This window comes from Cydia strobilella, chromosome 11 (assembly GCF_947568885.1).
Source record: "Cydia strobilella chromosome 11, ilCydStro3.1, whole genome shotgun sequence".
NCBI lineage: Eukaryota > Metazoa > Arthropoda > Insecta > Lepidoptera > Tortricidae > Cydia > Cydia strobilella.
The window spans coordinates 12,680,902-12,695,723 of NC_086051.1; the positions used below are offsets into that span (position 1 = coordinate 12,680,902).

Sequence of the window (14,822 nt, forward strand, 5' to 3'; positions counted from 1 at the left end):
GCCCTTCCGGAAGTTTTCCGCGAAATTTTCAATGAGTTTCCGAACGGGCAACCTACCTACTTACCTAATTTAAATTCAGGCATTAAATAAAGTAACGATTTTAATAAAGGAAGTGTACGTAATTTGATCGACGGTGTCACCCGTCAAGTAGTCAACTACCACTGACTATACTTAATAGACAGATGTTTATTGGTCGTTCCCTACAATTGAATTACAAGTAGAACCACGCAGAGTCTAATACGATTAGAGGCCGTGACACAATTAAGATTTTCTTAATGACTGGACCACTACGTGAATTACTTGTTTAATTTATTATCCTAATATAATTTGGTAGGAAAATTAAAATATAAAGTATGGAATGCAAAGGAAAATAAGAAAATAGATACCTATTAATGAAGGAAGGAAGGAAGAGGCTGTCTGGTTTAACGTTAGTTGTCATTTAGCAGAAAATATTCATTTGCATATTTAAAGCAGTGACTCAAACTCGATTCAAGCGGTTTGCTCAGAAAACTATTGATAAAAAGTCGCTGATATAGCAGAGGTCTGCAGAAAACCAAACTAACCTAAGTAGATATTTCATAGTACCTATCGAATGTAAAGTGCCTATTTATGAAGACAGTAGTGTGGGCTGAGCTGAAGAAAAGACGTTCCTAAAAGAAACCAAATGCCGTAAAATGGTGCTACTTTGCTCCACTTTAAGGAATTTTTTTTTTTTTTTAACTATTCATTATTAAATATACAGTCGAATTGATATCAAGCAGAACATCTTATTTAACATATTTTTATCGGTAAATCGACGTCATGAAATATTGTTTTATTATCTTAAGCAATGTTGCCCCATTGTGCTCCAAATTAATAGGCCCCGCCAAAAAGAATAATAATTTTACGACTAACGTAGCAATTCAAGACATATAGGTATTCAATTTAGTTTAGTTTTAGTTTATCTGAGTAGATAACTAATATCATAGAAATATTATATTTGAATATATTAGACGTTAAGTCATTTTATTGAATTGGAGGATAGTTATAGTTACCCAGTGGGTAGCAAAGTAGCACCGTTTTACGGTGTCCCAAATAGCATCAGTCTTTGTAGGCTAGTTCAGTGGCTTGTTTGAAGTAAGGCAATGTCAATCAAGCAAGCGCGAGCGAAATGTACTTAAAAGCGACGCGGAAGTCTTATAAAGAGCTCCACAAACCTCGCAACAAATCGGATGCGATTTTCGATACATTGCCGAGTATATAAGTAGGTGCAACAAATGCAATATATCGAAAATAGCATGGGATATGTTGCAAGGTGAGTGGAAAGAGGACCATCAGACTTAAAATATAGAATCTAGCACGAACCAGTTACCGAAACTACCAACTAGCATTATTATTCACAGCATACGGCGCATTGTCACTTTCAATGGCTGGTGCCCCGTAAGGAAGCGGACAATCATGCGAGGGGCGACGCGAAGTGCGTCAGGAGTGTTTGATATTTGATGATTATCAAATTTAAGGTGAGTTCCATTTAATAATTACATAAGTCTTCATTTAGACGTATTTTATGGCGTTATTTAGAAAATTCTGCCAAATCTAACAAGCCGTTGATAATTATTTCTCATCATGTTTCTCAAGGTAACGGAACCTAGAGCAGTCTTACTTTATTTTATTTGCCTTTACATTTATTTCATAGTGTCAACAAACGGACAAGGACTATAAAGACAAGACAGTAGAAATTTAGAAATTAAAGGAAAGTCTTGTCGGAGGTGTAATTTTTTCTTTTCCATTTTTCCTTTAATGTATAAATTTTGAGCAACGCTCGCAGACGTTTCTGCTTCATAAAAAAATAGGACAGTTGAAATTTTCGAAATGGAGTTTGGCGAGCTTATTTGAATAAAATAAATCTAAACTGTAAAGTAAGCACGAATTCCAGACGGCACTTGTTCAGAGCTAGTTAATAAACAGAAGAAAAGAAAACCTTTTCAGACATAACGGGCTTGAGTTGAATTCAAAAATTTTGAATACCTAGTTTTGTTCAGTGGTAAGTTGTGTCGTGTCTTTGATATGATTTGCACCGTAAACACACATTGATAGCGTCATACTTATTCGCGATGTCAATGGAGCTCGGGGCGCGCAGTTTGGCACAAACAGACCACACGAATGACTAATAAACTATAACTCTAGTTGAAAAAAATAGGATGAGTGGCCATTGAAATTAAATTTTCCTGGAATGGAGTCATTGGTTATAAAAACTCGTCGGCCCAATTAAAGCGATTACTTAAACATGTGATTCAGAAATCCAAATTTAACAGCGAAGGCAGGATTCCCGCAGGCTTATTTTTAGTTTTGCAAGGAAATGCCAAATGACATGTGCATACGGTACGGACGATTGAGGCAAGGTATGAGTCAGCGGCAAACACAGTACATTCAAAGTTAATCTAAACGAATAATTTAACGCCCAAATGATATCAAATTTATTGAAAACAGTAAATTCAATAAATGCACCTAATACGATATCAAGATGAACGTTGAATTGTATTTACGAGTATAAGGTAAAGCGAAATGGCAAGAAACTTCGTCTAAAAGTTATTTCTAGGGAATTTATGAGCTCCATAATAGAGGTTCTGCACGATCTTTGCCTAAGCAAAACGTAGACGGTAGATATGTATTCGTCTAGCATAGAAATGTTGTCCTTCCATTTCATTCTTATTTAATGTTTCACTAGGTATTTATAAGTTTTATACATAGGTATTCATATACATTACATCAATAAGGAAGGTCAATCAGGACAAGTTTATGTATGTATGTATGTAAACACTTTATTGTACATAAGACAGATTACAAACACAATAAAAGAACATAAATATATACAATGTACAAAGGCGGACTTATCCCTATAAGGGATCTCTTCCAGTCAACCTTTGAGCAATTGAGAATGAAACAATAAACAGATCAAGATAGACAAACGAACACTATGAACAGAAAGTAAATTATGGTTCAATTATTACAAACGTTTATTATTAGGTTGAGCTTTAATTAGTCTTTGAAAGTGTTATCCATAAAAGAGTGACTGTGCCTCCAAATTACGCGCGACCGGGTCTCTATTTTCACTGCATCCTTTTTGGCATCGACCTACATCATATCAGTGACAGTTGAATTATCATAATGTATTTGTTAAAGATAGCGGCTCGGGCATATCGATATCGCGAGCGAGTAACTCGATCCGGTGTAATAAATACGCCATTGCGGAGGCAAATGCCTGTAAGCTTGTACTATATACAGTTAGGAAATCAGGTTTGCAGGGGAAACCTGAGATTTATGGGCTATTGTTTGAGGAGCTGGTTTATGCAGCGTAAGGCTGATTAAGATTATCCACTACATTTGTGCTGCATAACTAAGGATAATTGTATTTTGATAGAAAACGCCAATATGAAAATTGTCACATGATTTTTGGTAGCATCTGTCGACAAACGGGCGTTCGTCGATGTAAGTACGATTGTCATCGTGGCTAGGCCTCCTGTTATAGTATAAAAGAGATCAATGAAGCTAAATAATGGAGATAAGAAGGGGAGTTGCGGATGCAACTATCTAGCCTAGCGGATAGCTCTGTTGGGATCTATCGTTGAGTTTTAGCCTGCAATGCTAGATGATGTTAAGCCGGTTTACTCGGTGCGCGAGGCGTCAATATCGTGGGCGTCCAATTGGATGTAAATTTGAGCATATTAGGACGACAACCTCGACCACACGCATACCGGGTTTACAAATGCCTCAGCCAAACCAGTACAAATGCGGTCTCCCATTATAAGCAAAGGTAGTTGTTACGGATCGAGGTCTCGTTACGCTGGCAACCGAAAATTCTAAGACAGCGCTCGCGCACCCAATGGGTGATACGTACACGCGTCCTGACCGTGACCCATCAAGAGTAAATTGAAACCAAAAAGTGAAGTACTTAACTCCAGGTTTTCTCACTTATAATGTTTTCTCCTAAACGTCAGCAACTTATCACTTAGCAACATATCGAATGTTGTATCTTCTAAATAATTATTTCAACCTCGCATTTACAAATCCAGTAAGCAGTAATTTAAGTAATCAAAACGAAGATTATACCTACATTTGACATCCATAATTTCCGTACAGCAAAGTGACACTGTCAACTTTTTTACAACTTTAACATACTCGTACATAGGTAGTAGTATGTGATATGTAAGAATGTCAACAACTGATTATGCATGTAAGGTCTTGGTTATGTTCCTACTCGAAAATTAGGAGTAAAGTAATGATACTTACGGGTTTTCTAACATCCTTAAGCACACCTTAGCCATTGTGCTGAGCGTCTCCGTGGTGTTTTCTAAATCCTGTTGATTGTCGTTCACAAACTGACTGGTAGCCTCTGACAACACTTTGAGCATAGGCGTGGCTTGAGCGTAGAAAAGCGACATGCGATTTGCGATTTCTGCGCTGATGTTGGATTCGTCGGGAGGCAGGTCTGGGTTGATCAGGCCGCCTCGTGAGACACTGCGCCGGTAGTAGCTGAAGTCGTTTTGGATCGCTGGCGTTTTCATCTGGAGCAAAGAAAGAGTTTCGGTTATTTAATGGCTCCTCCACACGATGGGCCATCATACTAGCCCACTAAGGTGGGCCAGCGTGTAGGGAGGGTAGTGGTGTCGGATGGCTTATGGCGCGGCGGGATGACGATGGGATGGCCACGGTGTCGGTTTTTCGTCCGCACATTAAAGGTAGTTGGCCACCGATGGTGCCTACGCATTATAGACGTGGCCCATTCGCATGGCCATTTCGTTGGGCTCGGCCATCGTGTAGAGGAGCCATTACAGTTAGCAAGCAAGCAAGCAAACTGCTCGCTTCATGATAAGCGATTAATGAAACCTTAATAAGGATTTCAAAGACTTTAGACTAGATATGCTACATGCCGGTTTGCAATCATTCAAATACTGACGAGGATCCTGACATTGACAGTTTAAAGGACAAATGCACATCGCTCTCAACTAAGTAAAGTGAGTTTCCTCGAGTTTTCTCAGACCTGAACATGGGTCCTAAACAAATTATAGTTACCGAACTATAATTTGTTTAGGACCCATGTTTTTAGAAAATATAATAAATGCGACGATAACATATCTTCTTTACTTAACTTTATTGTATTTGCCAAATATTATGTCTATGTGCTTTTTCTTTTTACGTAAAAAACAAAAGATACAAATATTTGTCAAACGTAATCTTTCGGTACACAACGTGCGCATACAGATGTACGTACATGTTGATATTGTCTGAGAGCACAACAATACAAAGCAAGAATTCAATTGTTCGAACGCGCTGCCGATTAAAAATATTAATTTTTGTTTTTCAAATAATAAATACTCATTAGTCTGTGCGGAAAGAGAAGAATCGTAGAATGTATTTGTTCCTATATATTCCACAAATCTTCTCTTTTCGCGCAGACCCCTATATGTATACAGCGTTAACTCTCAGAATGACATTCGTTTTTCGGGTAAAATCGGACGTAATCGCGTAATAGAAAATGACAGTCTCTTACTGATTTAGTTGCAATCCAACACCCAAAAAGTGCAGTCGTCTTTTCAGCCTTAAACTACTTATATAAGAGTAGTAATACCACCATAACAATAATATCACAATTTTCCAATTGTATATTTTTACCATATGAATTGAAATATGTGACTGGTATTATAAACTCTATATAATTTCAAATTCTGATTCTATTTTATTTAGATTGACAAAAAGTCAAATCGCAATATAGTCATCAACCGAATATTAAGCATAATGTCATTAAATTAGGGCTTATTTTACATTGAGACAATAGGTATCCTTAACTTTTTGCGGTAAGTTTAAAACTTTTTGTGAGTTAATAAGAAAGCAGAACAGCAGTATCTCCTTCGCGTGTTACCGCCGATACCCGATGTATCTTTCTAAAATCCGAAGGTCATTCTGAGAGTTAACGGACTGTACCTACGTGTTCAGTTAGTTTAATGATTTGATCATATACACATGGGTCGTAAAATCAATGTTTTTGCTATTACAGTGCTCTGAAATTAATATCTGACTTCACACACTTTCGGAAAGGTATGGGCACTGTAAATTTCATCTCGCTTTGTGTGGTAGGGCACAGCACAGCGGACGCCGTTCCAGATCTAGAGCAGAACCCAACTGAGGAAGTACCTCCACCTTACAAAAAACCGCAGCCAAATAACACTAGACCCTACTCATAGTGTTGTGTTCCTGCCGCTGAGTAAGGTTGCCACAGAGCTCAACGAGGCAGGGTGCGGTGTTAGGGTCGGCAACGCGCATGTAACTCCCCTGGAGTTGCAGGCGTACATAGGCTACAGAGACTGCTTAACATCAGGCGGGCCGTCTGCTTGTTTGCCACCGACGTAGTATAAAAAAACAGCTTAACCACATTTCGAGTGCCGTAAAACCAGCCTACTATAGTCCAGTTCAGTACCACAAGTATAAATGTCAGTGTACTTTTTTTTGATTTCTCTGTTTTTCCTCCACATTTATAAATACCTTGCCAAAGAAATACGACATTCCAATAATTGTCACACCTGGACGAAGATATTCGAGTTATTTCTGGAGCGCAGTTGAGAGCTTTTGGACTAGTTGGGTGGTTTTAAGGTGCCTATTTTTTATTTTGGTAATCGACCGACTACTACTAAATACAAGTGTACACATTATCTACACTGGTAATTCCTAGAGACAGGTGCTATGAAAGATGATATTTTGACCACATTCCTAGTAATCACTAGGTATACATATTTTAAGTTGCGATACCATTGTATTTTAATCCAATATTTGAAAACCATATTTGTACACGTATTCGCTGGTTACATTAATAATCGTGTGGGCTATACTGGATCAACTGGTCTGGGCCTTTCAGTGGGTGGACGTGGGCAGACTTGATTGATCGATTACGTAGTGTATTGTAAACATTTTATTGTTAACGAAAATATGCCCTTGTAAATAGTAAATGAAATACACAAAAATATAACCTTGATCATTTCTTTTTATAACGGTCAAACTTAGACACGAATTAATAATTGCTCATAGAAGAAAAATAGTAATTTATTATTACCTAGCTGTTTTCCGCTTTCAAAATTTGAAACATAAGAAAGCAGGAGGGGTTTTTTTACTATGTTAACACAGGGGCCAATTCGATCGACACTTCGACATTATTAGAATGATATCTAATTGATGTCATTTTGTTCTCATTCGCCCGGGCGTCCCGGTCGCGTCAGTACATGTACGGAGAAGTACGATTGAAATGCACGCGCGAATGATAACTAACTAAATGACATCATTTAGATATCATTTTGATGTCAAAGTGTCGTTCAAATTAGCCTCACATTCGGACCAATAACTTTACGACGTAGTTGCTGAAGACCTGCTCAACCTCGGCCATGGCGACTGGCGAGAGCTATCGCAAGACCGAGAGGCATGGCAAGATCTGGTGTCGGAAGCCAGGACTCACTTTGGGTCGTTGTGTCATCGTTGTAAGTAAGTTGTTGTTAATCATATCGTCGCTATACTTACTCAACCTCATATCTGCAACAATCATTTGATGGAAATGTCGCTTTTCTTTCATTCGGAATACGGGTGTTTTTGTCATCAAATGAGTGTTGCAGATACTAGGTTGAGTAAGTATAGCGGCGATATAGTACCTACTTACCTATAGGTATATGCGACATCTATGGACGTTTCTCGACCGAACGTGTTAAGCTTATTGACATTTTTTTGGTAAATTTAGAACTTTAGGCTAAGTTTTGCGGAGGATTATATTTCCCCTCTACGATCTACCGTAGGAGATTTCCACTATACTCTCTACAAGGTTCGTTGCAAGGTTGCCAATTCTTATAAAGCCTTGTAAAACGAAAACTGTAAAAGTTTGAAACTAATATGTTATTTGGTAAGCACACATCAAATTTGGTAAATACACACACAATGATCTACTTTGATGATGTAATCGACAATTCAATACAACAATATTAATTTAGAATATTTAGATGGATTGATTAGATACGAACTCGTAAACATTTAGATTATTGTATTGTATTAGTCAACAAGCGTCTTCTATCACGAGACAAACATTAGTCACCGAAACATGGCAAAGTAAACTATCATCAGCGAATTGTAGAAAGTCGGCCTTCCGCTGACCTTGCATGACTTAGTCACACTTATTATCCCATGAAAAATTCGATAAGGTTTTTGCAGGTTTTCTTTGGGCGGAAACACGTTGTTTACTTTGAAGGAACGTGAACGTGCGGGATTTCTGGGGGCCTACCGCGAAAACCGAAATTCGCAAATTGCGGGAATCTTTCTCTTTTACTCCAATGAAGGCGTAATGAGAGTGACAGAGAAAGATGCTCGCAATTTGTGAACTTCGATGTTCGCGGTTATAGCCCTGAACCCCTAGTGTAAATGTTATTCGATAGCTTGACGAGACTGACGAGCGTTCGCGTTTGCGTTGTCTATTTTGAATGGGATTTTGAACAGCGCCAAGCAGGATGTTTTAGGAACTCAAAATCCCATACAAAATGACACTTAACGCAAACGCGTACTACGTCACGTCGGGGGTACTGGCTTCATTCGTAATTCATTGGCTTATAGATTGAGCTACGCTTGGCAAAATGTTATGTTAGTTCTTTTTTATTTCTCATGCTCTGAAAGAGGGTCATTGTTGTTCTAATAGGTGTGCAGAAAATGATACGTGTCTGCACTAGAGCATTTTACGTTCGAAGTACGGTTTTTTTAATCGTTTTACGATAAGCAATTGAAATTTGAGTTTAAATGGATTTGTTATACAATTTCAATTCTGATATATGACTCTCCATTCCATAAATAGAGACACTCTGCCTGAATTGTTAACTGAAGAACCTACCCTTAAAAATACTATAAAAAATTATACTTGGTCATATTTTATATAAAACACATGCATTTTACTTTCCTCGTATTCGAAATGAAAAGAAGTGTTTAACTCGGGTGAAAGGCATAATTTCAGCCTCGGACTATTGGCGCTCTCACTGCCTTCGAGCGCCAAAATACCTCGGCAGAAATGAGTGCCTTTCATCCCTTGGTTAACAATCTACTATTTTCATTGCATTGGAGTCTATTTCTATCACACATTCTTTTGTTTTTTTTTTATCTAACCAATACAAGGCATTCAATTCAATCTGATTGCAGAATAGATGTGCCTTTGTTTCGATTAACCCGCGACTTAATTGAATCCGATACCGGATAGTCTAGTATTGCATTTCGAATAGGAATGATGAAGTCTTTTATTTAGTTTCATGGTGATATTGCTAGGTACTGTATTGTTTATAAAAAGTGAAGTTTAAATAGATAATTTATTAAAATGAGAGGACAAATTGACAATTAGTACGGTAGCAAACACTAGGGGCGACTAATTATTAGAAGATACAAGATGTCAAAAAACCAAGTTAATACAACCGTATCTAACCAGGACTAAAACAAATGATAATGACTAAATTAGGTTAAAACTATAGCTGACTAATTATTGGCTAAAATCATGCAAATTTAAACCCAAATTGAAAGTAAGGCTTGCCTAAGTTCCTCAGTTTACGAAGTTAGTTGAAAAGAAAATATTTATTTTGGGCGTCGGGGGGCCGATTTGAGGGAAAACTGCGACCCCAATTGTAGGTAATCGGTAAGTAGAGTTTTATTTCTTATTTAGGAGTTAAAAAGTAGCATTTAACGAGTAAACTAAAAGTGTGTAGTTATAATTGCATTGGTTATTAAGTACCCTATAACATATATGACGTATGTTATTCACATTTCACATCACAACAGGCTCACCGCGAACATCGACATTTCGTTACTGCCTCTCTATCGCTCTTGCGTGTTCGAGTGACAGAGTAGCAACGAAAATTGAAATTTCGATCTAGAAATAGACACATATATGTGGTATTTTCTATAAAAAGGGACCTTATTGTCGATGGAGCTTACGCCATTATAAACGATGCTCCGATATAAATACAATGCCGCGCGACGCTGTGCGGCGTAAGCGCCATCGACAATAAGGTCCCTTTTCATAGAAAATGCCCCATATATGTTACCCGACTAGCCCGACATTATATACAAAATTAACATTAAATACCTTACCTTTATCGTCACATTTTAAACTCACTCAAAACAGGAAATACGGCTTAATAATGTCGAAAAGAGCAATTTTCAAATGCTGGCAGATGCTTGTTTCCTCCTATCTTGGTATGAGTCAGAGAGCAACGACTTCGTGGCAGGGTCAGATGGGCCCACGTTACTGATTGCCATTTATTCATATAACGTTCTAATATGTATTTATAATTTATTTATTTATTTATACAGGGTGGCTAAAAAAGTAAGTGCATTCCCGTTGCCAGGGAGGTTTTGGGATTATACTGAGCAACCTAACCAAAACCTCCCTGGCAACGGGAATGCACTATTTTATAGCCACAGTGTATGTAGTTTCTTAAAATTTGAAGCAGCATTATGTTATAGCTAACCATACCTACTTTTTTTAAGTAAAAAGGGCGACAAACTGATATTTTGCAGACAGTGAAGCCACTATTTTTTATTGCCAGGTAATTAGTTCTTATGTTCCTACTTGTTAGATACTATGAAATAAGTGCGATTTGGACGGCTATCAAAACTATCAAAAGTGATTTCATCTTCAAACGTTAATTTAGAAAATTGATCTAATATATTGACAGTCCTTTGTTTTGTTTACATAACTATTGAACGTCAATTATTTGCCAGTTTTAGATCTCAACTATTAGTGTTGCTCTTCAGTTTGGAGAATAGTAGTTATGTGTGATACTTATGATGAAAGTGAAATATGAATACTTCGATTTCACTTTTTCGGTGGGGGTTGGGTAGGTAAATTCGGAACACATATACATAATTATATGTATTTACTAATATTGTAAATAACCTGAATTGACATAATATAAGATACTATGCCCCCGGAAATAATTCTACACATATAAAAAATAAGAGTAAAAAGTAATGAAAAAATCCCTATGATTTGCCAGATAGTCGAAATAGATTATATAAAATTTCTTGTTGCAGCGGCCAAAAACTGTCTGCTTTGTACGAATGTTAACTAGTGAAGAATTCTAGAAATAGTAAGTCCGGCTCATGTAAGAAAAAAAATGTTACTTTGAGCAACAAAAATAGTAGATTGTACAACAAGGGCACAAAGCGACTTACTTTCATACGAGGCAATTTATACCTATATAGCCGAGGATAAAAATAGGCGTTTGTGCCTGCACACTGCTTTCCACTTCGATTGTGAGTAAAATAAAACAATGGCAAACAAATAAAATACATTTTTTTTTCTTTTTTTTTTAATTTTTAACACGTCATATTTATCTTAAGCCCACTGCACACTCGTGCGCGAATCGCGGCGCAAAGCCGCGAACGCGAGTGCGGTGTCGATTTCGCTGATTAGCGAACTGTCCAACTCGCGTTCACGGCTTCGCGCCGCAATTCGTGTGGAGGGGGCTTTAAGTCTTTATTCATACTGCCAAATTATAACTACATTTTGTAGTTTCTTTCTATAATAACTATGCTGTATTGTAAGATTTTAATGATTTACTTAGTAATATATAAAACACGGATTGTTAAAAAAACGGGCCAAATTAAGTGGAATAACAATATTATCCGATTATGTTTTATTGTGTACTATGGCAGTGATTTGATTGTCTTAGTCTTTAAAAAAAAATTACTTTGTGCACTAGCGCATAAAAGTAGCATTTTGTGCAGCCTACATCTAGCACAAAGGAGAACTTTACGAGCATGAGAAGTGAAAAAAACATTGTGATAAGCATGTCTACAGTAGCGTTATCAATCACTTAGCAAATTGTCGACATTATTTACTTTTAGCGGGAAAATACTGTTGTTTACTGAAAGATTTACGAAAATGTACTGAAGATACTGGCGGTGGAAGAATAACTGAAGATTTAGTGAGACAAAGGAAGCAGAAATCTTGCTTAGGCATTGTACAATATTTCTACAATACATTATTGACAACATGAAAACGATACTGCTAGTGATATTATGGGATCTCCATATATATTTAAACCTATATAACCACTTTTGTAAAGAGTGGCGATTTAAGTAATTGGAGAATTCCAAACTTACTAAGCTTGATTGAAAAGATAATCTGGTGATAGTTTTATTAAGTCATTGACGTTACATTGATGTAATAAATCTGAAATTAAATTGTATGCTGGCTTCTAAATAACTTAACAGTACTTAGAGTTAAATATACAAGTAGATTTAACTCTCTTCAATAGTTAAATAGCTATAGCTAGGTCTAAATATAAATATAGTGCAAAGTACCTAAATATGTAAGTAATATGTTTCTGCCTAATATATTATCTATAGGTATATGCATATTTACTATTACTAACTATACCTTACCTATATACATATGTCCCTAAATATACAGATATGTGCGTTGCCGTTGATCTCGATTCTAAAGCATGAATGTGAATTCAACAACGAATATTTCAGAGATACAATTCATACAATACAATCAAGTTTCACTCCAGTGAATTCTAACAGAACCACTTGTAAACAACAAATAACCCCGTAAATAAGGATAATCAGCTCGTTCATAGTCCTCGCGGAATAAAGGATGCTACAATGCAAGCTTTACTTACAACAATATTCAATGGTGTTACAGCACATGCAGAAATATCGGAGCAGCCGATACAAACATCCGAACATGCCTCTATTCTCAGTTTAGAAAATTTGAGCACCTAAGATGCTTAAATATCTGATGTCAGTACCAATCGCTGCTAAGCGAGGGCTGACATACTTCTAAAAAGCTAGAAGGCTGATTTTCAGTCTGGACATGGCCCCTTATTTAGGCATTTTTACGTAAAAGTATAAAAGATATAAAGAATGACTTTGAAACCATGAAATTCCAATACCATAACATAATGAGTTTTTGGCAAAAAAATCATTCAAAAAGCTTTTGTCGCTGACTGTACTTTTTTCCCACAGGTAACTAATTACTCATCGAGACAATTCTAATAACCCCAACAGGTTTCGTTGTTTCATCACAGAGTTCCTATGGCCAACTCCTGTCTCCATCATCAGATCAGCTCGATAGTATCATAATATTGCATTGTCACCCGACTTACATATGTATGCAAATTTTCAGCTTTATTGGAAGTCGGGAAGTGGGTCAAATTTAACTTGGAAAATTTGACCCTAACAAAACCAAATACATTAGACACATAGCAAGATTAGCAAGTCAATAAGCTTGTAAAAAGTACAATCATATAGTCTGTCTAAGATAACTTTGCACGGACTTAAACATAACAAAGCGCCCTCGCTTGTGTCATTATAAACGTCCTATTTTCATAGAAAATTGACATTAATTTTGACATTTCCACACTTTGTCTAGAGTGCAGTGTTAGCTTGGGCCGACTCTACCAAAACGCGGTAATCTCCAATAGGTACACGCATGTAAACGTCAGTTTCTCTATTGTTCCTCGAATGTATTGCCAACATGCGTGACTTTGACAGCGCGATAACTCCCACTTTTTACACGACTGCCCAAAAAAGGAGTGTATTGTTTTTATTGATGTGTCATTTGATATAGGCAATGTGGTATGGGATGTATTTAATTTACGCAGCGTAAACACGGTGGTACCAGATATGCACGTTAAATAGAGTATTTTATTACTTTGTTTGGTTTACATTGCAATAAGCGAAGGTCGGTGTACTCGGTTTCAGCTTGGCCAAAAATGCTTTCGTATGTGTTTCCAGCTGTCTGTCAGTGTCTTTCTCTACAGGTAGCTTTTCTCGATCGATACTCGTGAAACTTTGTGAGCAGGTTAAAAAAATTTTTTTTTTTCGTAGATTGACTTTTTGGGTTTTTTACTAAATGGTGAAGCCATTCGCGAGGTCTGCAGCTCAAAGAGCCACTGGTAGATAGGTAGTTTACTTTAAACAGTAAGCTTTGAATTCTCTTTATCCAATATGAAACATAATTATTTTTATAATATAGGTAATTTAAATATTAAAATCTAATGATCATCAGCTACCAAAGTACTCCCTTTGCAGTCCCTGTCCATTTTTATACAAGATGTTCACTAGGAACCTGAAAGATTTTAACCACGCTATTCTGAGGCCAAAAGAAGGCAAAAAGGTAATAAGAGTAGGTCAAGTTTGCAAAAATATATATTTTTTGTTTTTTTTCGATTTTTTAAATGCATTTGTAAGTACATAAAAAGTAAATGTTATTGGTAAACTTGTCACTTAACTTTTACTTTTTTTTTTCGTAAAACCTAGTTTTTACAAAGTGTTACTTGTCACTTTTTGACATCTATCAATAAGGATACTTAAGTAGACTACGTTCCATAGTGGCAACATCGCCATCAAAAATGCGTTTTGCACTCTGTAACAATAAAAATTTGTTTTTTTTTTTATTGGTACTAACTGAAACTAGGCGAATCATAGAAAAGTTTGTAGGACATTTTAGTCTTTTAATATGATCAGGAATACGCTGTTAAAATTATTCGGTTTCCTCATGTTACACCGTGTATATCTACCTACCTACAATAAACTATGTAAAGTAAGTATACATTTAGGACTAGATTTAAGTAGAAGATTTTACAAGGCCGACTCAGAACTCAGCCGAGTGCGAAGTGCCAACACAATAGGGATTCAGGCCGGTCCATCTCTACATGGCCACATTGTCTTAATACGAGCTTATTCTACACTCAAAGGCCAATTCGAGTTTTATTTATTCGATCTGTTTCCGATATGATACTGATCTATCAGTGTCAAAAGTGACGATT

General features: G+C 36.7%; 2 protein-coding genes across 2 annotated transcripts in view; both read right to left on the reverse strand.

Moving 5' to 3' along the window:
• LOC134745104 (uncharacterized) overlaps positions 1-14,822 on the reverse strand; it is a 135,775-nt gene that overhangs the window by 45,943 nt on the left and 75,010 nt on the right. The gene's annotated exons all lie outside the window — the stretch shown is intronic.
• Positions 1-14,822, reverse strand: part of LOC134745160 (CYFIP-related Rac1 interactor B) — a 50,575-nt gene that overhangs the window by 1,106 nt on the left and 34,647 nt on the right. The window contains exon 3 of the mRNA XM_063679142.1: positions 4,270-4,544. Within this exon, the coding sequence (XP_063535212.1) occupies positions 4,270-4,544 (275 nt within the window). The remainder of the gene's footprint in view (positions 1-4,269; positions 4,545-14,822) is intronic.